Source organism: Rhincodon typus, unplaced genomic scaffold (assembly GCF_021869965.1).
Source record: "Rhincodon typus isolate 14 unplaced genomic scaffold, sRhiTyp1.1 hic_rhity00001136, whole genome shotgun sequence".
In the NCBI taxonomy this organism is placed as follows: domain Eukaryota; kingdom Metazoa; phylum Chordata; class Chondrichthyes; order Orectolobiformes; family Rhincodontidae; genus Rhincodon; species Rhincodon typus.
Genome location: NW_025966774.1, coordinates 1 through 23,855, shown reverse-complemented (window position 1 = coordinate 23,855; position 23,855 = coordinate 1). Strand labels below are relative to the sequence as shown.

Genomic DNA, 23,855 nt, shown 5'->3' with positions numbered 1-23,855 from the left:
CCTTCCTCCAGCTTCACACTGTGTTGACTCTGACTCCAGCATCTACAGTTCTTGCTATCTCTACTGAAATAAGTCTACAATGGTTGACCTTTATTTCTTTACTTTTTTACGCCACACTAAGAGCAAAAAATATTTACATGAATCTCGCCAGGGTTGGAGGTTGTGAGCTACAGGGAGAGGCTGAATAGGCTGGGGCTATTTTCCCTGGAGCATCGAAAGCTGAGGGGGTGACCTTATAGGGGTTTATAAAATCATGAGGGGCATGCATAGGGTGAATAGCCAAGGTCTTTTCCCTCCAGGGTAAGGGGGAGTCCAAAACTAGAGGGCACCCACCCCCACCTTATCCCTGTAACCCTGCATTTCCCGTTACTAACCCTCCTAACCTATACATGCCTGGGCACTACAGGGCAATTTATCACGGACAATCCACCCTAATCTGTACACCCCTGGACACTGTGGGACAATTTAGCTCGGCCAGTCCACCCTAATGTGTACATCCCTGGGCACTACAGGGCAGACTAGACTATCACAGTTAGGTGCAGGAGGAGGCCATCTGGCCCTCTGAGCTGGTTCTACTATTCAATGAGGACAGGTCTGATCTGTAGCTTACCTGAATCTACTAATGTTGACTCCATAACCCTTCATGCCTCGAAATTATGAAAATCTCAGTTTTCAGATGATCAGCTGTCAGCAACCAACCGTACGTAGCACGGCGGCTCAGTGGTAAGCACTGCTGCCTCAATTCCACCCTCGGGTGACTGTCTGTGTGGAGTCTGCATGTTCTCTCCCATGATTGCACGGATTCTCTCCAGGTGCTCCGGTTTCTACCCACAGTCCAAAGGTCTGCAGGGTAGGGTGGATTGGCCTTGCTAAATTGTCCCATAGTGCCCAGGGATGTGCAGGTTAGGGTGGATTGGCCGTGCTAAATTGTCCTGTAGTGTCCAGGGATGTACAGGTTGGGGTGAATTGGCCATGCTCAATTGTCCCCGTCGTGCCCAGGGATGTGCAGGTTAGGGTGGATTAGCCGTGAGTCCCATAGTGCCCAGGGTTTGCGGGTTAGTGTGGATTGGCCGTGCTAAATTGTCCCATAGTGCCTAGGGATGTGCTGGTTAGGGTGGATTGGCCGTGCTGAATTGTCCCATAGTGCCCAGGGATGTGTGGGTTAGGGTGGATTGGCCATGGGAAATGTGGTGTCACAGGGATAGGGTACAGGGGTGGGATGCTCTTTGGAAGTTCGTGTGGACTTCATGGGCTGAATGGCCTGCTTCCACACTGTAGGGATTCTGTGAAATTCTGCGTTGATTTCTGGTGAGTTTTCCCAGGTGGTGGTGTTTGTGCTGAAGAAATCCAATCTTAAATTTGTCGTTTCCTCAGATCTTTGCATCAAGATTCTAAGGGAGGATGACAACTGCCCGGGATCCTCTCAAATTGTCAAATGGTTTGTGGCAATTCTTCTTTATTCTTCAGAATTGTAAAAGAAACCGTGTGATATCTCCTGTAATGACAACTACTTGCATTTTATACGAAGCTCCTGGGGTGATACGTAGGAATGAAGCAGCTGGAGGTGGTGACAGATATAGGGAGGGGGTGTGTAGTCCGGAGGAGGTGACAGAGGTAGGGAGAGGGTATGGAGGCCGGAGAAGGTGACAGTGATAGGGAGGGGTTGTGGAGGCCGGAGGAGATGATAGAGATAGGGAGGGGGTGTAGGGGGCTGGAGAAGGTGACAGAGATAGGGAGGGGGTGTAGGTTGCTGGAGGAGGTTACAGAGATGGGAAGAAGTTTCAGAGATGTACTTCTGAGGGTCTATAAGGCTGTGGTCAGGCCACTTTTGGAGTATTGTGTGCAGTTTTGGGCCCTATATCTCAGGAAAGATATATTGACCCTGGAGCGGGTTCAGAGGAGATTCACGAGAATGGTCCCAGGAATGAAAAGTTTAACATATGAGGAATGTTTGAGGACTCTAGGCCTATACTCGATGGAGTTTATAAGGATGAGGGGGTGGAATCTAATTGAAACTTACAGAATACTGAATGGCCTGGACAGAGTGGATGTTGAGAAGATGTTTCTATTGGTCGGAGAGACTAGGACCTGACGGTACAGCCTGAGAGTAAAGGGAAGAGCTTTTAATTCGGAGATAAGGGGAAACCTCTTCAGCCAGAGAGAGTGGTGAATCTATGGAATTCACTGCCGCAGAAGGCTGTGGAGGCCAGGTCATTGAGTACATTTAAGACTGAGATAGATAGGTTTTTGATTATCAAGGGGATCAAGGGTTACGGGGAGAAAGCAGGAGAATGGGGTTGAGAAACTTATCAGCCATGATTTAATGGCAGAGCAGACTCGATGGGCCGAATGGCCTGATTTATGCTTCTATGTCTTATGGTCTAAGTGTCTGAAATAATTCCACAGAGAATAATATTCCATCACCAAGCTATCCTTGTTTTACACGTGGAGAGACCTTGACATTGATCCAGCTCCTGCAGATCCAGCTCTCAGAGTGAACAGAAGCTCTGACTGACCCTCCTGTTTATATTTGTCAGCCAGGGCTCCCTGATTGGACCAGATTAACAGCCCCAGTCAGGGACCTCATATTCTATGGGGTCCACCTGGCAGACTTCGTTACAATCACTACGGTGTCGGGGATGGAGAGGGTGATAGGGATAGGGAGGGGGTATAGGGGGCTGGGGGAGGTGACAGGGATAGGGAGGGGGGTAGGTGACAGATAGGGAGGTGTAGTGGGCTGGAGGAGGTGACAGAGATAGGGAGGGGTGTAGGGGGTTGGAGGAGGTGACAGAGATAGGGAGGGTGTCTAGGGGGCTGGAGGAGGTGACAGAGATAGGGAGACGTGTAGGGGGCTGGAGGTGGTGACAGAGATAGGGAGGGGTGTAGGGGGATAGAGGAGGTGACAGAGATAGGGAGGGGTGTAGGGGGCTGGAGGAGGTGACAGAGATAGGGAGGGGGTGTAGGGGCTGGAAGAGGTGACAGAGATGGGGAGAGGGTGTAGGGGCTGGAGGAGGTGACAGAGATGGGGAGGCGGTGTAAGTCCTGGAAGAGGTGACAGAGATGGGTAGGTGGTGTCGGTCCTGGAGGAGGTGACATGTAGGAGGGGGAGACGAGGCTGGAAGAGGTTACAGAGATGGTGTAACGGGACTGGAGGCACTTACAGCGGTAGGGCAGGATGTAGGGCATGGGGAGGTTATGGAAACATGGAGAGGACATAGGAACTGGAGAACTGGAGGACATGTTCAAGATAGGAAGAGATATGAAAAGTGACCCAGTTATCGGCCATCTGTCCCACCTAGTGAAAAGAGAGACAAGTTGTTGAAGATTTTCTACTTTCAGTCATGAGGACAATGCAAGAATGTCAAACTTTATATAATTGCAACAAATTGAACTGCAGGAGAGAAGGATGATTGGTGAAATGACAGTGATTGGTCAAACCGTCGTCTTGGAGAAACCAATGGGGAACTATAGGCTCCGCAGTCTCCTGGGTAATCCAAATAAAGTGCAGGGCCTGGACATATTACTTCAGTTTGCAGAGAATGTGATCCCTGGGGTTATGAATGCATGTCGCGTCTAGTGAACATTTATGAGCTCCATTCTGAGCTCAGTCGATTATCTGAAATTGGTTGTTAATGTCACCACAGAAACTTGTCTCTCTTTTCAGCAAGCTTGTTTCTTGCAGTACCAAGTGACTGACCTATTTATATTGCTGTCAAATGCAGTTAGATGACAGCAGTGAGTTGGGGACATCAAACTGAAGGTGCTACGTAAGTAGAAGTTGTTGTAATGCAGGAGTTAGGCGTGCAGATGGCCCGAACATCACGTAGCAGGGATTCGTAATTTCATTTCACTTTCCAAACGTGAGGGTTCAACTCTGAAAACAGGCGATTCACGTGGAATTAAGCCTCTCGTTCACGTCTGGTTGAGGAGTTGCTTTGTCTGCGTCCCTGTTCTCCCCACGGGGCCTCTTTCTGCCAGAAACACCCTTTCCTCCAGGGAGGGTCAACTTGCCTGCTCGAGCTCCCCTGCTCAATGCCCTACCAACCGTCCGTGCCCCATTCCCAGGGGCACCACCAGCTGTTGGAGGTCCCACTACTTTGTCAGCAGTCTTGTGAGTAAATATTGCTGGTGTTGAGCAGAAATGGGGAGGTGGTCTTGAGTAAAATAAATGCGTGGCTCCAGGAGATAACCAACCATTACTCGCTGGCTATTGTTACAGTGTGCAATATATATCACACGATTGTTCTGTTTTGTGTAGGATGATGGGATGCTACGACGCTCTCCAGAAGAAATATGTAAGTCATTCATGAATACTAGCTTTCTTGGGCCGAGAAAAAGCCAGGGGAATGACAGTAGAAACGATTGAGATAAAAACTCTCCTTGCCGTGATGTGAGACACATGTACGTGCTGTTCAGCGCACGCGCCAACACACCCTCAAAACAACAACAAAAGCACAAATTTACATTGTGCCTTTCATGCAATAAAGCAGGAGTATTAACAATTGACAATTTGAGCCCCAGCCACATGAAGAGAGTTTTGGGATAGTGACCATAAGCTTAAACAAAGGGATAAGTTTTAGGTGGCTTAGGGACAGAGAGGGAGACAGAGAGGTTGAGGGAGAGATTTATAGCACTTAGCTCTCCAGGACAACCATCAGTGCTTGGTTTGAGATAGAGTGTGCAAGAAACCAGGATTGGAACAGAGCAGAGATCTGAAAGAGCTGGAAGCTGATGGAGGTTAGAGAGATTGGAAGAGATGCAGGGGCTGGAGACGGTGATAGAGATAGGGATGGGGTATAGGGGCCAGAGTACGTGACAGAGATAGGGATGGGGTATAGGGGCCAGAGTACGTGACAGAGATAGGGATGGGGTATAGGGGCCAGAGGATGTGACACAGATAGGAGGTGTATGGGCTGCAGGAGGTGACAGGTAGGGAGGGTGTAGGAGGTGACAGAGATAAGGAGGAGTGTAGGGACTAGAAAAGGTGACAGAGATGGGGAGGGGGTGTAGTGGGCCGGAGGAGGTGACAGAGATGGGGAGGGGGTGTAGGGGGCCGGAGGACTTTACGGAGATGGGGGTAAGGGGTGTAGGGGGCTGGAGGACTTTACGGAGATGGGGGTAAGGGCATGCCAGATTGAGAACAAGAGTGAGAATTGTAACACTGAGCTGTTGTTGAAGTGGGAGCCGATGAGGTGAATGAGGCACAGAACAGTGAGATGGGAACAGTTACCTCAGACATAGGGTGAGATAATTTGAGATGGCATCAAGGTTAGAGAGGCTGAGCAACCAGCCAGGAATGGTTCAGAATGACCAAGTGTAGAGCTAACAAAGACATGGATGAGGTGTTCAGCAGTGGATGAGATGAGACAGGGACTGTGCTATCCTGTGTATGGTGTGAGAAATCCTGGTAAAAGCAAACCAAACCCTTCCCTCACACGCACTGCAGTCACCCTGCTAAAGTGATAAGAGCAAAATAGGGGAGGCAGAGAATCCCTACAGTGTGGAAGCAGGCGATTCAACTCATCGAGTCCACACCAACCCTCTGAAAAGCATCCCACTGAGGCCCACCCCACATTTCCCATGGCCTAATTGATCTAGCCTACACACCCCAGACACTAGGGGAAATTTATCATGGCTAATCCAATTCATCTGCGCATCTTTAGGCTGTGGAAAGAAACTGGAGCACCCAGAGAAAACCCATGTAGACATTCACCCGAACGTGGAATTGAACCTTGGTCCCTGGCGCTGCGAGGCAGTGGTGCTAACCGCTGAGGCACCATGCCACTCGTTAAGGCATGAGGCATTGGCTTGATTAGGGCAGTGTGAGGAGGAATGCCTCACCGTCCCACAAGAGGTGCCCTTATCAGAACACAAAATATTCTGAGGTGACTTGGCAGCATCAGCGCTGAAGGGACATTCCCCCTCAAAAGGGAGACGGGACAAAGGGACTCGGTTTAAAAATAGCAGATCAATCATTTCAGACAGAGACGATGAGAGTTTCTTTCTCTTGAATCTGTGAAACTGTCTTCCCCAGAGAGCTGGGTCATCAAATATGTTTAAGACAGGACTTGGTAGATTCTTGACCTGCTCCCAGTGTTCAGTCAGGGAAATGGGTGGAGGCCACATTCCAATTAGCAGTTGATCTTATTGAATGACTGGAGTTGGCCCGAGTGGCTGAATGACTCTTCCTACACCTTGTCCTAATTCAGGGAGGATCTTTTCGGGCAGTCCTAATTCAGGTAGGGTATTCCTACAGGCAGAAGAATACGAAGAGGCCATTCAGCCCCTGCTGAACTGCCATTCTATCCGACGGTAGCTTTTCTGTATCTCAACTGCCAAATACCACGTGTGGTAAAATAATTTGCATATGCGCCTCACCTTTCCTGACCTCAGGACATCCTAGTGCACGTCAGACCTGACAAAATGGGGCATTTATTTTCACTGACGTCCACTCAATGTTACAGTTTGTGCAGTAGTGAGATCCCACAAACAGCAATACGACAATGACCCAGATTTGATTTTGTTTGATTTATTATTGTCACCTGCACCGAGATACAGTGGAAAATATCGTTTTATGTGCTAGCCAGACAAATCCTACTTTACATAAGTTCCTCAGGGTGATAGAACAGAATACATCGTTACAGCTACAGAGGAGATGCAGAGAAAGATCAGCTCCAAAAATGAGAGGTCCATTCATAAGTCTGATAACAGCGGGGAAGAAGCTGTTCTTGAATCTGTTGGTACGTTTTCCGTCTGTTGTATCGTCTGCCTGATGGAAGCGGGTGGAAGAGATTATAACCAGGGTTGGAGGGGTCTTTGATTATGTTGCCTGCTTTCCCGAGACAGCTTGAAGTGTAGACAGAGTCAGTGGAAGGGAGGCTAGTTTGCATGGTGGACCGGGTTGTGTTCTCTGTAATCTCACGCGGAAGGGCAGAGCAATTGTCCTACCCAGCTGCGATGCATCCAGATAGGATGCTTTCTATGGTACATCTGTAAAAATTGGTGAGAGTCTTTGTGGACATGCTGAATTTCCTTCGCCTCCTGAGGAAGTAGAGGCGTTGGTGTGCTCTCTTGACTGTAGCATTGATGTGGATGGACTAGGACAGTTTGTTGGTGATATTTACTCCCAGCTCTTGACCATCTCCACCTCAGTTCCATTGATACAGGCAGAGTGCTCTCCCTCTGCTTCCTGAAGTCGGTGACCAGCTTCTTCGTTTTGCTGACATTGAGGGAGAGATTTAGTCTTAACACAGTGCCACTAAGCCTTCTATCTCTTCTCCATCCTCTGTCTCGGCGTTGTTTCAGATCCGACTACAGCGGTGTCATCAGCAAATTTGTAAATGGAGTTAGAGCTGAATTTGGCCACAGTCATGAGTGTATAAGGAGTATAGGAAGGGGGCTGAGCACGCAGCCTCGCAGGGCACCAGCTTTGAGGATTACTGTGGAGAAGATGTTGTTCTCTTAACTTTACTGATTACAGCCTGTGGGTCAGGAAATCAAGGATCCAGAGAGGGGAGCAGAGCTCTAGGTCTCCAGTTTGGAGATGAGTTTTGTTGGAATTATGGTGTTGAAGGCGGAACTAAAATCAATAAAGAGGAGCCTGACACGGGCGTCCTCGTTACCCAGATGTTCCAGGGATGAGTGTACGACCAGGGAAATGGCGTCTGCCGTGGATCTGTTGCGACACCAGGTGAATTGTTGTGGATCAGGGCAATCTCGAAGTACTTCATAACGATGGATGTCAGAGCCACTGGGTGGTAGCCATTAAGGCACACTGCCTGCTTTTTCTTTGGCACCGGGATGGTAGTGGTTTTCTTGAAGCAGGTGGGAACCTCACAGCATAGTAAGGAGAGATTGAACATGTCTGCAGATGCTGCCACCAGCTGGTCTGTACAGGATCAGCATGCACGGCCGGGGATTCAGTTGGGCCGCTCACTTTCCAAGGGTTCACCCTCAAGAAGGCCGATCTGACATCTGCAGTGGTGACTGTGGGTACCTGGCATCATTTCACTGACCTTCTGTTCAAAACGAGCATGGAATGCATTGAATCTTTCAGCCTCTCTGCTCCTATGATGCTGCTTGGCCTGCTGTGTTCATCCAGCCCTGCACCTTGTTGTCATGGAATGCATTGAGCTGATCAGGGAGCCATGCATTGTTGTCAGCGATTGTACTTGACTTCGCTTCGTAGCCCGTTATATTGTGTAAGCCTTGTCACAGTCAGCGTGTGTCTGTGTGGTTAGTCTGGGACTCTAGTTTAGCCTGGTATTGTCTCTTGGTCTCCCTGATGGCTTTGCGAAGATTGTACCTCGATTTCCTGTGAAGCTCAGGGTCGCCCAACTTGAACGCCTCAGACCTGGACTTCAGTAGGGAGTGTGTTAGTGATTGGAATGAGGTCAGCCAGTGGGACCTCTTAGAATCTGAGTTCCCTGGTTGGATCAGATTAACAGCCCCAATCAGGGAGCCCTGGCTGACAGACTATAAAGGAGAGGAGTGCCACAGATGCTGACAGTCTGGTAGCTGACTCTGAAGAGGTAGAACTAAAGTCAAGGACTGTTCATGAGTAAATAAAGGGTGAGTTGATGATAGGATACCGGCCTCTGTGGGGTTATTTCAGATCGGATCTCGTGGTTCATCCGTGGTTTCCGGTTAGGCAACATTCGGATTAACTTCTTTGGCACGCAACCCTCTGCACACTTACCGATGAAGTCTCTGGCATGCTCATGGAGGTTAGCCGCTGAGTTCTTGAATATGGACCAGTTCACCAGGACCGAGCGGTCACGCAGGAGCTTGTCCGTTACTTCAGATCAGCACTTTACGACTGTCTGTACTAGACCCTCGTTGCCTCAGTTTCTGCTTGTAAGCCTGGGGAAGGAGCACGGCCTCACGGCCTGTGGAAAGATTCCGGTTGAGGAGTTAAATCTTGGCATGCTCCCTTGCTCTTAGCATTCGTGACCCTGGGAGCATTTTGGACCGTCTAAGAGGACCGCCACGGAAGCCCTTATCAAACGAGACGACAATTCCCTCAATCCCGAAGCCTGGCATTCCCGGCGCCAGAAGTCAGGCTCCTACTGTCCGAGGCTAGGGCTCTACCTGCTGGGCTGTAGGGCTGACACGTTGAAACAAAGGCATTTGGCGGGAGTGAGGCAAAGTATATTAAATCAAAAGTTTAACTTTTATGTAATAGTGCATTATTAGCAGCCATGGAAATGTTTACTCCGATTAAAACTATCTTTTACCTTCCTTTTAACAGCTGCGAATGCTGATTTTAGCTGTGAGTATTTTGTTGGCATTAGCTTTGTTTTGAAACACCTGACTTCCACTCGCTGATCTGTGACCAATGGTTTGCTTATGCCTTTGCGTGTTTGCTTTGATCCACAGATCTACACAAATGAGGAAGATCCTCAGGTAATTTCTGAATAATATATCATTAGCGTATTCACAGTGGGGAAACCAAACATAGATTGAAGATCTGGCTCCAGCACACAATTTCACTTGTACTTTCATTTTTGGTGTCCACCACTAAAGGGTTTCCAGTGTTTTCCATCTTCTTCCTTCCCACTTTTCCTATTTGACTTGACCTTGCCTTCTGTGGTCTTCCGTCTCTACTTCCATTCACTCACTGCGATCCTTCTCCCTCTCTTCTCTACGTTTCATGCTCTTCTTACTTTTTGCATCCTCGTCTCATTTCCTCCTCCTTTCCATTTGCATTTCTCATCCCGTCTGTGTGCAGTTTCCCGCCTTCTCCTCTTGCTCACGCCCTCGTTGCTTGATTCCCTCTCCCGTCCTTCTGTCTTTTGAGTGAGTTCATCTTCTGTTCAGCTTAGGACTCAAACGTGGCTGCAGGGTTTCTATAAGATCTCTGCGAGGTGTTCCGGGCCTCAAGGAGCTCCCGCTCTGGGTACGGCAACAGTGACTCCGAGGATTCCTTATTTCGGGTCAGCTGCCTTACTGCCGGGGTCAAGAGTCCAGGCTCCGGGCCTACCATGCTTTAGGCACGGAGGAGTCCCAATCCATTACTGCAGCCTCCGCCCCACCGACACCACTCTGACCTCGAAGATCAAGGAAGAAAGAAAGATGAAATGGAGAGAGAAAAGAATGCCACTAGCCTAGAGCTAATGCCACTAGCTCAAAAGCCCAAATACTGCCCACTGTGCCAGTGCTGCCACGTTGAACTATCTTTCCTTTCTCCGGGTCTAAATGCATTTATTTATACTACGTTTCTCTGCCGTTCTCACCTGCACAGTTGTTCCTTTGTTTTCATAGAAATTAGGAGCACGGGGAGGCTGTTCAGCCAATTGTGTCTGCTGGAACATTAAAACCGACCGTGGCTTGTGATATGCCTAAGTACCATTTCTCCCCATTGTCCCCATATTCCTTTGTTTCCCTTGGAGCAGCGCAAGTTGAGAGGGGACCTGATAGAGGTAGAGAGGGTCCTGAGAGGCATAGGAAGGCACTGTTTCTCTTGGTTGAGGGGTTAATAAGTGGAGGCATGGATTTAAGGTAAGAGATAGAAGGTTCAGAGAAGTATTTTCACTCAGAGGCTGGTGGAAGTTTGGATCTCATTGTCTGGCTGAGTCAGAAAGCCTCCTAACATTGAAGCACTGGTTAGATATTCACTCGCGTTACCGTAACATCTAAGGTTATAGGCCAAAACGAGGATTAATGTCATCAGATGGCTGGTGTGGACACGATGGGCTGAATACCCTCCTCTGTGCTGTACCGCCGCTGTGAGTCTACGAGAGCTCATGTTCCTGAACAGCTGGCGTATCTTCCGTTCTGAACTGGCAGGGCGCTGGGGAAAGATAGATTCGAGTCTTCAGTTGCACCACACTCCATGGAGGGGAGCTTGAATGCCTATTGTTTACCACCCAGTGCTTTCGTTCCAGACGATCACGGAATGTTACCAGTTTAAGTTCAAGTACCTGACGAGTGGGCCCACCATGGACTTCGCAAGGTAGGCCTCCACCTCCAGCTTTCTGTCTCTGGATAACGGGGCGGGTTGTTTTGCATTGTCTATGTGTGAGTGTTCAGTTATGTAATGGGACGTCGTGTTGAGGTTGTACAGGGCATTGGTGAGGCCTCTTCAATGTCCAGTTCTGGTCGCACACTAATAGGAAGGTTATCATTAAGCTGGAGTGTTTCAGAAGAGATTTACCAGGATGTTGCTGGGTGAGGGAAGGTTTCAGTTGTAAAGAAAGGCCGGATAGGCTGGAATTTTTTTCACTGGAGCGTTGGAGGTTGACAGGCAATCTGGTAGAAGTTTATGAAATAATGAAGGGTATAGATAGGGTTAACGGTAGGTGTCTTTTCCCTAGGGTGGGGGATTTCAAGACTAGGGGGCATGTTTTTAAGGCAAGAGGAGAGAGATTTTAAAAAAAACTCAAGAGGCAAATATTTTACACCGAGGATGGTTTATGTGTGGAACGAACTCCCCGAGGAAGTGGTGGATATGGGAGAATTACGACTTAGAAAAGACATTTGGATATTTACGTGAATAGGAAAGGTTTGGAGGAATATGAGCCAGGAGCAGGCAGGTGGGACTAGTTTAGTTTGGGATTATGTTTGACATGGACTGAAGGGTCTGTTTCCGTGCTGTATGACTCTATGACTCCATGATGTGCTGATACTACTGCTCCCTCAGGCAGTCTGAGTCACTCAGGCAAATATGTGCTTTTGATGTATTGAGGAAGCAGCATGTCACTTTGCCTAAGTGGGCAAGTTCACATTTTTTCCATTCCATGCCAAGATTTTTGCCCCTTTACTGTACCCCTTTGCAGGCTGTCTCTTCCTCTTGACTTTCCGACCTATCTTTGGCAAATTTAGCTGCGATGCATTTGGCCCTTGCATCTGTGTCATTGACGTGACTGGAAATAGTGGAGGCCCCAACATTGATCCATGTGGTATTGATGATCAGTCGCTGATGTACAAATGTCCAACTTACGAATATGATTCCATACATGGTTGTCATCTTACAGACCTGACCTTTGAACATTTCCTGTACTCCTTTCCACTTCCCTGAACTGTGTTCCGACTTGCGTACAATTCAACTTGCAGAATGCAGCCCGCTCGCAATCCGGGATCTGCCTCTGTTATGATCCCAGCTGACGTTGTTAAGGGACGAGACAGATCCCCAACTAAAATCTGGCTTGATCGCACATGTTTTGTTTTGTTCTTTTTAAATTCGTTCGTGAGATGCGGGCGATGTTGGCCAAAATGTCCATCCTCAATTGCCCCGAGGGCAGTTAAGAAGATTTTAAAAGCATTGCTGGAGGTTAGAGTCACTTGTAAACCAGGCTTTCCCGAAGGGCATTATTTAATGAGATGAAAATCAGCGACATGGTTCAGTGTTTGCACGTGGCTCGCTTTTATTCCAGATTTTTATTGAATCCGAATTTTGCCAGAGTGGGATTGAACCCATGACCCCAGAACATTAACCAGGGATTCTGGATTCCTATTCCAGTGAGATTACCACAACACTGCCACCTCCCCATGATTTAATGAGGGGTCTTTCACTGCGCTCATTTGGTTTTTAACAATAAAGCAGATGTTTATGAAACGAAAGGAATCAAAGATAAATTCTTTACATATTACACAATTTGAAAGATTTTGAAACACGATAGAACCCAATCTATCCGAACACCATTAGTTTTGTTATAAAGCGGAGGTCGATCCACCTGCCCCCGCTCCCGATAACTAAAACCAAAACACCCAGAGAGGCTCGGTCTACTCTATAATCTGTTAAAAGAAGCGTGAAAAATGGTATGACCTACTTCTTACCGTCAAGCTGCTAATAAGGAGAAGTTAAATGAAATGAACTCCTGACGGTCACTCTATAATCAACAAGTAACAATTTATTTATCTAACTCTAACAGTGAACAAATTAACGGAACTACTGACAAACCAAACAATTCCCCCCCAACTACTCACTGTTCCCAGATGAAACTGAAGTCTAATGGTATTCTGTTCCAATAAGTACAAGTCCCACTTATATAAACCAAATTAATAAATAAAACATAAAACTTACTGCCTCGAAATTACAGCCAGGATAAGTCTTTCTTGTGTCAGGAATATTAGCTAAGAGTGCCGCTGCACCTTTAACCAAATGATGGTTTTCTGAGAGCTTAGAGAATTCTATGAAAGCCAGTGGTTTTCTCTTTAGGGCTGCTGGTTGTTAACTCTAACAGATGGCAGTTGCTCTCACACCAATTTTCAAATACCCTGTTCTTCTATACCCTTGATGACTTATCAGTTTCTTACAATAGGATTGGCCCTAGGTGGTCAAAACCATCAGATTTAAATTTAATTGGTTTTTAGTTTCTAAGTTCCTGGTTTAAATTAATTAGTTGATTCAAACTGGTTGCCTTAGTAACAAAACAAGACTACAGCCTGGGTTGCTAACCATACAGCCTTTTGATACAAATGTTTTGATTTCAGGAATTCTCTGTGCCTACTGCTGCTCGCAGATTTTTTTAAAATCTCTAAGCCTAGAAAAAGCACATCATTTCCTAAAGGGACCACACACTCTTCCCCCTATCATTTTGCAAACAAATTCTAAAGTCCTGCCTTCTAATCCGCAAGTACTCTACCCAACTTCACAACAGTTCCTAGTATTATATTACCAGAGAGAGTTCCTTTCTCTATCACTTCTATAGCAGACTGGAGACTCCCGAGTGGAGTGGGACGGTTGTTGGACCGGGGACCAGTGCAGGCAGTCAGCACCTTGTTAGACTGGGCATACCATGTGTGGAAGCCTCCCGTGCTGATCTACTACGGGCCCTTTATGGACAGTCTGCAAAGCTTATCTTTTTAAGCATGTTCTCGTTTTTCTAACTTATACTATGAACAAATGTAAGGTAATGTAGAGATGACACAGTGTGGAGCTGGAGGAGCACAGCAGGCCAGGCAGCATCAGAGGAGCAGGAAAGCTGACATTTCGGGTCAGGACCCTTCTTCAGAAATGGGGGAGGGGGAAGGCACCTCCAAAATAAATAGAGAGAGGAGGGGTGGGGCTGGCGAAGGTAGATGGGATGGTGATAGGTGAGTGCAGGTAGGCAGTGGTGGGGATTGGTCAATGAGGTTGGAGGGGTGGATAGGTGGGAGAGAAGATGGACAGGTTGTGTCAGGTCAAGGAGGCTGGGATGAGAGGGAGGGGTGGTCATGGGATGAGGCCGGGATTGGGGAGTTTTTGAAACTGGTAAAGTCCACATTGAGACCAGTGGATTGTAGGCTCCCGAAGTAATGTAACTCTTTTTTTTCTTTATTTCTCCCCTTTATTTCTGTATTTTGTATGTAAGAACTGTACCTAGGTACTTTGTACCTAATATGGCGCCATATGGAGTGACATTTAAACTTTTCACTGTACTCCTGTACACCTGTACTTCGGTACTTGAGTACCTGTGACAATAAAGGATATTCTATATTCTAGCTGTTAACAAAAAATGTTGGCGATCACAGTGGGTTAGGGCAGCATCTGTGGAGAGAGAGCAAGCCAACATTTCGAGTCTAGATGACTCTTCTTCTGAGCTGCTGCATCTGCAGTAATTTGCTCCGACCATGACTTAAGATTTTTGTTCAGCTCCTCCTTTGAGACCTTGATAGCCTTGATTAGTCGCACAGCTGAAAGCTCAGACTTTCTCAGCTTCGAAGAACCACTTCAGGGTTCTAACCAAACACTACATAATCTATTTCTTAACCTTTCAAAACTAACTCTTTTTCTGTAGGAGAAACTGTTTTGTACATGTAACTTCAAGCAGGGCTTCTGCGAATTTAAAACAGCAGCTTTCCAAGCTACAGATTTCCCTTAAACAAAAAAAAACTGTTTGAAGTAGTCCACTTTGGTGTTTGCTCGAAAATCTCCTGATGCAAACAACTACCCATTATCAGCCCTGGAGCTGTCGCCATCTCATGCTGGTTCAAAGAGAATCATGGCTCCAGCAAGTTAATCATTAAACCCCTCACACATACAGACTAAAACCCATATGTTGCTACTTCCAAATCCAAACTCTGAAATAAATGATAGTTTATACACAACACACCTGAGATCACACACTCTACTAATGATAGCCTGCCAAATGAAAAAGACTCATTTACCCCTACTCTCTGCTGACTATTAGCCTACCAGTCCTTTAACCATGCCAATGTATTCCCTTGTATTATACTGTCACATCTTGTGCTGTAATCTTTGAGATCATCAAATGCCTTTGCAAATCCAATGCAGGTGCATCAGGTAGTGAGGAAAGTGAATGGCATGCTCTCCTTCATAGCGAGAGGATTTGAGTATTGGAGTAGGGATGTCTTGTTGCAGTTATACAGGGCCTTGATGAGGCCACACGTTGAGTATTGTGTGTAGTTTTGATCTGAGGAAGGACATTCTTGCTATTGAGGGAGTCCAGCAAAGCTTCACCAGACTGATTCCCGGGATGGCAGGACTGACAGATGAGGAAAGACCGGATCGACTGGGCTTGTACTTGCTGTAATTTAGAAGAATGGGGGCGCGGGCGGATTTCATAGAAACATATAAAATCCTGATGGGACTGCACAGGCTAAATGTGGGAAGAACAGTCGCAGTGTTGGGGAAGTCCAGAACTAGGGGGTCACAGTCTAAGAATAAGGGGTAAACCATTCAGGACTGAGATGAGGAGGAATTTCTTCACTCGGAGAGCTGTGAACCTGTGGGATTCTCTCCCACAGGAAGCTGTTGGGGCCAGAGCGTTAGTATATTCAAGAGGGAGCTGGACCTGGCCTTGCAGCTGAAGGGATGAAGGGGTATGGAGAGAAAGCGGGAATGGGATACTGAAATTATATGATCAGCCGTGATCGTATTGAATAGTAGCACAGGTTCAAAGGGCTGAATGGCCTAATCCTTTACCTATTTTCTATGTTTCTATGTTTGGCCCTTCCTGATCACATGATTTAGCCTGCTATAACCTCTGTAACAGTGGACTCCAGTGATTACTCTATGTCAGACTTTAGGCTAGCTATCCTATAGTTTCCTGTTTTGCTCTCCCTCCCTACTTGAATACATTGACTCTCTTACAATCCGTTGATTCCTGACTGCTGTCCAAAATGGCCTTAGCTGATGTATTCCACAAGGTAACTCAAATGGAGACAGGGATGAGCACCATAGGGTTTCGCACAGCAATGCCCACGTCCCGTGAAAGAAGAAAACCAACTTGGGACTTGTCTGGTTTGCTTCTCGCTTAACGACCATAAATTGATGTTGAAGAACCCAAATTCTAATAACATTGACGGCAGGTCTTTTCTGATTTAGCAGGAAGCTTGAAGGGTCAGGGTTATTGGAGAGGGCTCCCACATTGTTGGAACTTCAGTGGTTTCTACAGGCCACTTCAGCGAGGGAAGAGGGCATTGATATGCAGTGTCTGCACAGGGTTGGTTTTGCAGTCTAGCTTTGTGGATTCACCCCTACACACACAAACTGTCTCTCACACACACACACACTCTCTCACACACATTCTCACACACACACACACACACTCTGTCTCTCTCACACACACACTCTCTGTCACACATTCTCTCACACACACACACACACACAGTGTCTCTCACACACACACTCTCTCTCACAGACATTCTCATACTCTCACACACATACACTCTTTCTCTCTCACACACACACACTCTGTCTCTCTCACACACACACACGCGCTCACCGCACACATACGCACACAAGAAACACAGTCTTCTCTCACAATCAATATCAAACAAAACCTTACCCTGAATCCCAGAAGGAGATATTGTGGACAGGCGACCATAAGCTCGGTCCAAGGTGCCATTTTTTAGTGGGGGCATCTTAAGGAAGGAATGAGAGACATGGAGAGGTTTAGGGAGGGAATTCCAGAACCCAGGGCCTCAGGCATCTGAAGACATGGCTGAAAATGACACGATGGAAATCATAGATTCTCCAGCCAAGAACAAAATGGTGCAAATGCCTGTATTCCTGACACTGAAGATGCTAGCCTTGTTTGGCACAATCCCTGTGAGTATCCCCGCCTCCCTCACCCCCGCTCAGCTCACCAGCTTAGTGTGTGGTATAAATCTCACAGCCTCGCCCTCAGGTTTCCTGCTTTGTGTGAGACTGTCATTTTTAACTCCAATCAATTCACCACACACGAGTTTCTTTTCACCAAACCATGTTGACTCTGCCTGATTCCAGTGAGATTTTCTAGGGGCCCCTACATACGAGATCACCTGTTTAAGATGGGGATGAGGAGAAGTTTTTCTGTCAGTGATTCTGTGAAATCCTGCTCCCCAAGCAAGCGGTCATTGCTTATTTCTCAGGCTGAGGCAGATGGTAGAGTCAAAGGCAGTAGGGGGAGAATGGCAGAGCAGGCCTCGAGGGGCCGAACAGCCTGCTCCATTTTCATCGTATCACAGTATATGTGTTTCTGCAGCAACAACAAGAAGATCAGCACCACCGTGAGCTGTTCAGACACGAAGAAAGCCAGCATCTTGCTCATTCGCAAGCTCTACGTTCTGATGCAGAGCCTGGGGCCCCTTCCCAACGATATCTGCCTGAAAATGAAGCTGTCTTACTATGACGAAGGTAACGTACTGTGTCGCCATGTGCCTGTTTACCTCATTCCCCCCCCCTCCCAGTGGCTTGCCCTGTGGTGTTGGCAATGATAAGACCTTATCTCCTATCAGCATCACTACAGCAACAGCGCTCATGAACAGGAATGCAGTCTGCCTTTTCAGACTGGAGGCCTGTGACCCAATGGTGTGCCACAAGGATCAGTGCTAGGTCCCTTACTTTCTGTCATTTATATAAAAGATTTGGATGTGAGCATAAGAGGTACAGTTAGTAAGTTTTCAGATGACACCAAAATTGGGGGTGTAGTGGGCAGCGAAGAAGGTTACCTCAGTACAATGGGACCTTGATCAGATTGGCCAATGGGCCGAGGAGTGGCAGATGGGGTTTAATTTAGATAAATGTGAGGTGGTGCATTTTGGGAAAGGCAAACCAGGCCAGGACTTATACACTTAATCGTAAGGCCCTGGGGAGTGTTGCTGAACAAAGAGACCTTGGGGTGCAGGTTCATAGTTCCTTGAAAGTGCAGTCGCAGGTAGACAGGGCGGTGAAGAAGGTGTTTGGTACGCTTGCCTTTATTGGTCAGTGCATTGAGTATAGGAGTTGGGAGGGTCGTGTTGTGGCTGTACAGGCCACTTTTGGAATAATGTGTGCAATTCTGGTCTCCCTGCTATAAGAAGGATGTTGTGAAACTTGAAAGGGTCAGAAAAGATTAAGAGGATGTTGCCAGGGTCGGAGGGTTTGAGCTACAGGGAGAGGCTGAATAGGCTGGGGCTATTTTCCCTGGAGCGTCGGAGGCTGAGGGGTGACCTTATAGAGGTTTATAAAATCATGAGGGGCATGGACAGGGTGAATAGCCAAGGTCTTTTCCCATGGTGGGGGAGTCCAGAACTGGAGGGCACAGGTTTAAGGTGAGAGGGTAAAGATTTAAAAGAGACCTAAGCGGCAACTTTTTTGCACAGAGGTTGGTGTGTGTATGGAACAAGCTGCCAGAGGAAGTGGTGGAGGCTGGTACAATGACAACATTTAAAAGGCATCTGGATGGGTACACGAATAGGAAGGGTTTAGAGGGATATGGGCCAAATGCTGGCAAATGGGTCTAGATTAATTTAGGATGTCTGGCACGGACGAGTTGTACTAAAGTTGTTTCCGCGCTGTACAGCTCTAAGTGTACACAATAACAACTTATCATAGATGATCGGCAGTAGCATAGTGTATTGCGACAACAATCTCCAGAATACGTAGAACAAACACAACAAGGCTGCATGTCAGCATTACTTACTGTGGTTCAGTTGTTTTGTTGATGTCCTGCGCTCTCAAGGGTAGCTGCAACACCCTTCATGAATCGTGAGAAATAACAAGGTATAGAGCTGGAGGAACACAGCAGGCCAAGCAGCATCAGAGGAGTAGGAAAGCTGACGTTTCTGAAGAAGGGATCTGACCCGAAACATCAGCTTTCCTGCTCCTCTGCTGCTTGGCCTGCTGTGTTCATCCAGCTCTACACCTTGTTATCTCAGATTCTCCAGCATCTGTAGTTCCCACTATCTCTTGAATCATGACTTCTGCTGCCGGCCACAGCATTGTGTCCATATCGCTTTAGGAAGGATGCCAAAGTCTCCTTTGTAATAGGTTGCACGACGTGAGGTAGAGGTAAAACTAGGAACAGGAGAGGCCATTCAGCCCCCTCAAGCATGTCACACCATTCAGCCCGTTCTGCCATTCACTTGGTTCATGGCCGTTCTGGGGCCTATCTGCATAGACTCTCCTTTAGCTCATACCCCTTAATACCTGTGCCCAACAGAAATGTCACAATGTGGACTGGGGTGGACACAAGTCAGAAGTCACAGAACACCAGGTTATGGTCCAACAGGTTTGTTGTCTGGAGCAGGGTATCTCTTAAGACCCCGCAGACTCCTTGACCAGTGTTCACAATATTAGTTTACCTAGGTACCTTAGCATGTATCAGGGAAGGACCACACAGCACGTGTCTGCAGTCAGTGAACCAGCTCGCAACTGTATTTGAAGACGACAAACGTTAAGAGTTAAATGTTACACTTTTAACAACTCTATTGCTAACTATCCGATTCTTTAGAAACTTGAAATGCATCCCAGATACTGGTAACTTTGCTGGTCTGACAAATTGTTCAGTCAGTTCCTCTCCTTACAGGTTGATTCTTTCTCTCTCTCTCTGGTCAGAAGGCGAGCTGCTCCAGTCATTGCTGTACCCTGACATCCCTCTCAGTAGGGCTAGAGAGTGAGGGCGTCCCGCGTCCTGCCCGGCCGGGTTCTTATACCCTTCTGATTACCTTCTGGAACTTTCCAAGGACTTGACAAAATCAGAGGTATCGAATTAATTGGCTCTATCACCTTGGAATGCTGCTAATAGCTCCGGGTGGCTTGCTTAATAGTGACTCCTTTGGCACTTCTACTCTTGGGGCCTGGATGTCTGCCCCAAGCATCTAGTGTTGTTTGTTTGTCAGGAAGGGTTGAATTGCCCTTTCACACTTCCTGATGTGTTCTGGTGCCTCTCTGGCTTCAGTTGTCAGAGCTTGGATCTTGCAAGGACTTGCCTCTTGTGTCTATCTTGGCTCAAGCATTCCCACCATACATTGCTTTTTGGCCAATTTTGATGCCCGGTTTATTTCAGTTGCTGTACCTGTATTTCTAGCCTCCCTCCTTAATGATTCTTATTTCACCTGAGCAGTCATAGGTTGCTACAGCTTTATTTGGAATCACAAGCTTTTGGACCTTGACGAAGGAGCAACGCTGTTGGACTATAATAAAAACAGAAGTTGCTGGAAAAGCTCAGCAGGTCTGGCAGCATCTGTGAAGAAAAAAATCAGAGTTAACGTTTCGGGTCCGGTTACCCTTCCTCAGAACTAGAAGTATAAATGTTGGACTATAACCTGGTGTTTTGTGACTTCTAACAAAAACGTATCTATCTCAGATTTAAAATTAATAACCGATCCAGCATCTACTGCCGCTTGTAGAACAGAATTCCAAACATGGATCAGCGAAGTGCTTCCTGATATCAGTCTGGCCCTATTTCTCAGAATGTGCCCCCGAGCTCTAGAATCCGCCAACCCATGAAAATAATTTCTCTACTCTGCTTTTTCCTGTTAAGATCTTGAAAGACTTCGGTCAGGTCACCGTTAACCTTCTCAGTTCTAGAGAAAATGGGCCTAATTTGTATAATCTCTTCTCTTCGTAACTTAACCCTCACACGGCGCTTCTTTGTGGTGGGAGTTTATTGACTTGCTGAGTCTCACAGCTCTCGTCCAGCGACCCCAGGCTGCTCCCTATTTGAGTGCGCTCCAGGACAACTTACTTCCACCACCTATTTCTCATAACGTCGCCAGTGACATGAGGTCACCTCAGTTCAAGGGGAAGAATTCAACTGAGGTGTTCAAAATCATGAGGGGGTTTCGATCGCGTGAGTAAGGGGAGACTGATTTCACTGGCAGGAAGGGACACGGATTGAAGAGAATCAGCAAAAGAGCTGGCATTACGGAGATGTGACGATTGCTCGTTTTCACCCATTGTGTTCTTCGTCCAGTGACTCCGCCAGACTACCAGCCTCCTGGCTTTAAAGAGGGCACCTTGGATAACATGATGTTTGAGGGGGAGCCTGTCTTCCTGAGCGTGGGTGAGGTAGCCACTCCGTTCCATGTCCTGAGGGTAAAGGTCACAACAGACAGTGATCACATGGAGCAAATTGACAAAGAGCCACTGAAGGAGGATGAGGACAGCCCTGCTAGCCAGGCCGTGGAATTGGATCCGAACGAGCAAGTGGAAATTAATGTAAGAGACGCCTGGCTCTGTAGTTACTCTCTCCTCGTGGGTGGATCTGCAGGTGACAGAGTTTCTGTCAAATGTAAGGGGGGAGGCGATGACCTAGTGGTATTATCGCTGGACTGCTAATCCAGATAACAGTCTGGGGACCTGGGTTCAAATCCCGCATGGCAGTTAAGTGGAATTTGAATTCAATAAAATATCTGAAATTAAGACTCTAATGATGACCACAAATCCATTGCTGGGAAAAACCCGTCTGGTTCACTAATGTCCTTTAGGGAAGGAAACTGCCATCCTTACCTGGTCTGGTCCAGTCCCACAGCAATGTGGTTGATTCTCAACTGCCCTCTAGGCAATTGGGGATGGGAAATAAATACTGCAGAGCCAGGGACACCCCTCATTTCATGAATAAGTTTTTTTTTAAAATGCCTCAGCTTTCCTCCAGCATGTATGAGTCTCTGCCATGTCTGGTCTGAAACCTCCCAGACATGACAAACATAGAACAGTACAGTAATTAAATTAAACTAATCCCTTCTCCCTGCCCTTGGCCCATATCCCTGCATTCCTTGCATATCCATGTGCTTATCTAAATGCCCCTTAAACACCCCTATCCTATCTGCCTCCACCACCACCCCTGGCAGTGTGTTCCAGACTATTACAACTCCCTGTGTAAAATAACGTGCCCCTCATTTCTCCTTTGAACTTTCTCCCTCTCACCTTAAATCCTTGCCCCCTAGTATTAGACATTTCAACTCTTTGCATCTCACAATTTTACACACTTCTATCAGGTCTTCCCTCAGCCTCCAGAGAAAACAGCCCATGTTTTTCTAGCCTCCCCTTATAGCTCATACCCTCTAATCCGGGCAGCATCCTGGTAAACCTCTTCTGCACCCTCTCCAAAGCCTCCACATCCTTCCTGTAATAAGATATCCAGAATTGAATGCAACACAAGATGAACATTAGCTCATCCCAGATTCTGCTGGCTCCATATCCACACTTCCAAGTGAGTCCCTTTCACCTCTCACCTGGGTCAAGGGGCAGAATGGCCTCTTCCTGTCACTATGAACTTATAATTCTTCTGTTGCTCTCTCCTATTTGTTTACTCAGCTATTTCCTTCAGTGCTTCTTTACAATTTGCCTTGACTGCTCCCTGCAGGAGTGAGTCGTGTATTTTCTCCCATTCCTTATGGGAGCAAGTCCCCCATTCTCCCGCACTCCCCGTGGGACAGAATCCCACAATCTCCCCCGACACCCCGAGGGAGTGAGTCCCCCAATCTCCACCCACCCCCCCCCCACCAATTCACTGCGGGAGCGAGCCCCCCCAATCTCCTGCCCCACTCCCCGCGGGAGCGAGTCCCCTATTCTTCCTCCCACCCACTCCCCGCGGGAGCGAGTCCCCCCATTCTACTCCTCCCCGCCCCCCTCATTCCCCATGGGAATGCATTCCCCCTTCTCCCCCTGTCGCCATGGGAGCGAGTCTCGAATTCTCCCCACAACTCTCCTCAAGTCTCCCAACCTGCCCACTTCCGACCCGTAAGAAACCCACGCAGACACAGGGAGAATGTGCAAACCTCACACTGACAGTTGCCCCAAGGTGGAATGGAACCCGGGTCCCTGGCCCCACGGGGCAGCAGTGCTAACCACTGAGCTGCTGTAACCATCAATATTTGAGGTCATGTTCAATGTCATTCATTGCTGTCTGCATCTGGCTTGTATGTTGCCTTCTCTCTCCACTTGATGCTATTCCTGTTGCGCTTTGATCACAGGACTCTTTGCCGGCCGAAAGTCCGACCATTTCCCAGGTGATTGTTCCTGGAAATGGTAACGCCGATGGGCAAAACGCAGGTAGGCCCCACCCTTAAGCAAGCCGCAAGGCTCAGGTGTGTACGTTTCTCCCCACATACCCCGTGGAGTGATTGCTCAGACACTTTCCCACTGTGTTTGCAGAGGCAAAGGAATCGCCAGAAGCTGAGAAAACTGTGGCCAAGCCAAGCCCCAGGAACAGCAGCCCTGCTTCAGCGGTAAGTGTTGTTGCCTCCTGACCACAGAAGCTGCAGGAGCCAGATCATGGAGCGCTCTCTTTGACCATGTTTTTCTGCTTTCCTGTCCGCTACTCCTCTCCTAATCACTGCATCAGCCCTGTTACACCACTGCCAGATGCCTCACTTGCCTCCATCCCTCCTACCCCACACTACAACATCTTCATTAAGCATCCTGCAGGCGTCATGCCTCATTACCCAGAACCAAGAGAGTCATCAAGGCCGTCCCTTACTTTTCACCACACCTGGTGAGCCTTGGCGTCGACTGTCTGTGTGAAGTTTGCACATTCCCCCCACCGTGTCTGCATGGGGTTCCCTCCGGGTGTTCCGGTTTCCTCCCACATTCCAAACATGTGCAGGTTAGGGTGGATTGGCCGTGCTAAATTGTCCCGTAGTGCCCAGGGATGTGCGGGTTAGGGTGGATTGGCTGTGCTAAATTGTCCCGTAGTGCCCAGGGACGTGCGGGTTAGGGTGGA

The 23,855-nt window shown here is 47.7% G+C and overlaps 1 protein-coding gene across 1 annotated transcript in view; it reads left to right on the top strand.

Annotated features, from left to right (window-relative positions):
• Positions 1–23,361, top strand: part of LOC109938512 (HORMA domain-containing protein 1-like) — a gene marked incomplete at its 3' end in the record, with an annotated part of 30,439 nt that extends 7,078 nt beyond the window's left edge. Inside the window, exons 3-11 of the mRNA XM_048592389.1 lie at positions 1,375–1,438; positions 4,259–4,295; positions 9,251–9,271; positions 9,379–9,405; positions 10,887–10,954; positions 17,412–17,563; positions 21,105–21,349; positions 23,107–23,185; positions 23,288–23,361. Coding sequence (XP_048448346.1) covers positions 1,375–1,438; positions 4,259–4,295; positions 9,251–9,271; positions 9,379–9,405; positions 10,887–10,954; positions 17,412–17,563; positions 21,105–21,349; positions 23,107–23,185; positions 23,288–23,361 — 767 coding nt within the window. The remainder of the gene's footprint in view (positions 1–1,374; positions 1,439–4,258; positions 4,296–9,250; positions 9,272–9,378; positions 9,406–10,886; positions 10,955–17,411; positions 17,564–21,104; positions 21,350–23,106; positions 23,186–23,287) is intronic.
• Between the last annotated feature and the right edge of the window lie 494 nt (positions 23,362–23,855).